The sequence below is a fragment of the Lactuca serriola genome, chromosome 4 (genome assembly GCF_051521515.1).
Source record: "Lactuca serriola cultivar US96UC23 chromosome 4, Lser_US96UC23_V15, whole genome shotgun sequence".
Lineage (NCBI taxonomy): Eukaryota > Viridiplantae > Streptophyta > Magnoliopsida > Asterales > Asteraceae > Lactuca > Lactuca serriola.
Window position 1 is genome coordinate 112,507,856 of NC_136411.1, and position 4,001 is coordinate 112,511,856.

The 4,001-nt window shown below is 30.7% G+C and overlaps 1 protein-coding gene across 1 annotated transcript; it reads left to right on the plus strand.

Moving 5' to 3' along the window:
* The first annotated feature begins 1,891 nt into the window (after positions 1–1,891).
* Positions 1,892–2,497, plus strand: LOC145098731 (vesicle-associated protein 3-1-like). Its single transcript, XM_079036340.1, has one exon. The coding sequence runs from the start codon at positions 1,892–1,894 to the stop codon at positions 2,495–2,497; it is 606 nt and encodes a 201-aa protein (XP_078892466.1).
* Positions 2,498–4,001: the final 1,504 nt, after the last annotated feature.

Sequence of the window (4,001 nt, forward strand, 5' to 3'; positions counted from 1 at the left end):
ATTTATTTCCAAGCTATTAGGGACATTTTAGGGTCATTTTGGCCTCATTTAAGGGGTTTACGGCCTAAGGAGGATCTTAGGCCGTAAACTCCTCTTCCACAGCTTCTAAGTCCGATTTTTAAGCTATAAACACGAATCATAATGTTTAGAACAAGCTAGGATAAGCGGACTTACGATTTGGAAGCGTTTGGTTGCGGATTTGGATCGAAAACGGGTCTAGTGAGAGAGTATAAAGAGAGAGAGAGAGAGAGTTTAGGGAGTGTAAAAAGTCTCCAATGGACTCCACTCACCTTTATATAGGGGTTCGAGTTGGGGCTCAGTGGAATTCTACCCGATACTGTCGTTATACGGGGCTTTTGGTCGCATCCGATTTAGTGGTCGTAATAATAAAAACTAACTTTTCCAATTAAATGGAAATGTGTATTACGAGTTTTTATTTCTCTTATCACGACTTAATGACATAAAGATATAAATAAATGAAACATTTATTTATTTGACGACCTCTAATTAACGGAACTTTTATACAGTGGAATATTCCGTTAATGGTAACGGGGTAATGTAACGGAATAATTTTGGGTTGTCACATATGCATAGGATTTTACCCTTACAGAAGGTATTAGTGCATCGCTCATTGTTCAGTTGCATACAATCTTTCTCTCTCGGACTGGACAAGCGATTTTGCACATCTTCACCAACGACAAGATATAGGTACATATTTGGTCCTTGTTTTCTTGATTGTTTATGATTGCTCAAGATTTTAACTCCAAATTTAGGTTTTTTTTGTTTTCTTTTCTTGTGCTTTTCCGGTGCCCACCAGCCACCACCATCAAATCCGACCATCACATCAAGAAGAACAAAATAGGTTAGTGTTTTTTTTTGTTGAAATTTAATATATGTTTGATTTCATGTTTATAATTATAGATTTGTACATGAAGATTTGTTTTTTCTTTTCTAATTTTTATAGTAGATGTTTATTATGTTTATTTTGTTAATCTTTTTGTTATTTTGAAGATGAAGATTTGTTTTTTAGTTATTTAAAAAAAAAAACTTATACTGACGACATGTCTTCGGTATAGGTTTTACCTATAAAAACTGTTGGAAACTTTTCCCGGCGACAAGTCGTCGGTATAGGTTTATAAATAAAACTTTTTTTTTTACCTCAAAAATCTTTCCCGACGATCCTTTATAGACGACAAGTCGTCGGCATAGATGGATCTGTACCGACGACAACTATACCGACGACAATTTCGATTTTTACCGACAGAGTTATACCGACGACTTTGTACGGTCGACAAGTCGTCACTATAGGTTTTACCGACGACATGTTGTCGGCATAAGTGTTGAAAAAGTCGTTGGCATAGGCCTCGTTCCTTGTAGTGCCATGCAGGATCTTATTAGATGAATATTTGTATTTTTTTTTTGTCAAGGATTGTGTACATCCCTTATTTTATTTTGTGTAATTATCCTAAATTAGTGTTGTATTCTTTACTATATAATGAATATCAATCCTCCACAAATCGTGTGGTTGATTTTTTACAATTCGATATATCATCCAATTAACCTTCCCTCTTTTTCTTTCTTCTCCATCGATTGTGGAATTCCTTCAATGGCTCCATCCAACTCTTTTCGCTTTCTTCTCCATCGATGCTGAAAATTCAAATTGAAATAGTTGAGAAAAAACATCAGGCTTTCCGGCTTATTTTGAAACTATATTATTTAATATATTAATATTAAAAGAATAATTATATACGACATAGTCAAGGAGTTTACCTTGGGAATTATGGGCAAATTTCATAAGAACAAGTTGACAAGGACAACCGTCGACCAAGTCTAGAGGAAAAGAGGTTTTATAAACCATTTATCAACGAATATCATTTCAAGACATCTAAACATGGCTGAAGAATTCGGGGAGATTTACCCTAGCGAACTCACTTTCATCTTCGAACCAAAGAAGCAGATCTCATGCATGCTCAACCTCACTAACAACTCCAATCGATACATCGCGTTTAAGGTCAAAACAACAGACCCAAAACTGTATTGTGTAAGACCAAATAAAGGAATATTGAAACCAGATTCAACCTGTGAAATTAAAGTCACAAGGCAATCTTGTACGATACTGCCTACAACTGACACGATTGTCAAGCAAAAGTTCTTGATTCAAAGGGTGTTTGCATCTGAAGATATGACCCTTGAGGATATCGACTCACTATTCAATTCTAAGGATACTCACAATGAGAAGAAACTGAAGGTGGTGATTACTGATGTCATCCCGAAGATGGTGGAGATGAAGTCCAAAAGTGAAGAACAAGATCTAACAGCAGACATAGTTAAGGAGATTGTACAAATGAAGTCACAGATTAAAGGACTGAATATGCTGTTGAAAGAGGCCGAGGAGACGATTTCAAAGCTAAAGGAACAAAAGAGCGATTGCGGTTGTAAAGGTAAGAAGAGACGTCATTGTTTGTATATTAAGTGTTTTAACGTGAAATTGGCTTAATTAATCCACGTAATTTCAAATAATCTCGTTAATATGTCGATGTTTTTAAAAAAAACTATTATTGTAAGCAAAACATGCTGCTTAATGTTGTATTGTTGATTCGTTGATCTATTGTTGATATCATAATTAAGTTGCTCATTTGGTAGTTAATATTTATTAATTTTAAAGAAACTTATATATATATATATATATATATATATATATATATATATATATATATATATATATATATAACTACGTAATTGAATTTAATTTGTATATTAACGATATATAAAATTTCATTTTTTTTTTTTGTAATTTATAAGAAATAAAAAATTATTCGGATGCAAATTATTCAAAAAAGAAATTTACTTCAATTGGCAAAGTATACTATCTCTCCTAATTACTAGAATTAAACTCTATTACCCTACATTTGATTGCTTTTTATGTAATTCATTTCTAAATTTACATTTTGATCCTTCGTATTTAGAATTCAATCGTTTTAGTAAGTTGGTTTTCAAATTTTATATATTTCACATCTCAAATTTTATAAATTTACATAATTTCATTTTTAGATAATTTTATTTAGTTTTTAGTTTTCTTTAGATTTATTTTTCTTAAATATAAAAAAATTGTATTTACCGGGTTATTTTTACTTTTCATATAAGGTCTTCAAAATCAACGGACCGACCATATATATATATATATATATATATATATATATATATATATATATATATATATATATATATATATATATATATATATATATTACATAATTAAGATTGAAAAGACAGTCGAAATAAGTAATTCTACTATAAGCCCACAACCATTAAGAAACAGGAGTTGAGGTGGAATCACCAGTCCTAAGCTCGTAAAATCTCAATTATACATATATATATATATATATATATATATATATATATATATATATATATATATATGGTCAAAATAACGATTGAAACAATTTGAAATAGTTTGAATGTTAACAAAAGGTTGCTTGTGTTTTACTTGTATCCCCCCCCCCCCCCCCCCCCTAAAACATAGAAAAATCGTGAAAACATAGAGGTATGAACTCACATCAGGTGTGTGTTGTTGGCCATATACGAAAATGGTGACGATGTTCTTCAAGGATATGTGAAAAATAGTTGTATCCTAATAATATTTATACATGATATAGTTTGTAAATTAGTGAAATGACAATTAAAGTGTTTATATAACACTAGATTATGTAAGAAAACTTACAATGTTTTCTTAGAAATCAAACTATGTAAAATAGTTTCCTGGAAAATTTGGTTGATGTTCTTGAGAAGTTTGAAGGTTTGAAGGTCTTCTTCGAAATGATATGAAGATATGAAGACGTGAGTATGATTTTTGAGACAAAATGTGGAATGTTTTTGAAGTGAAAATGAGAGTTATGGACATTGATTTTGGTTTATATATATATATATATATATATATATATATATATATATATATATATATATATATATATATATATATATGGGATAAAATTTGATGTGAC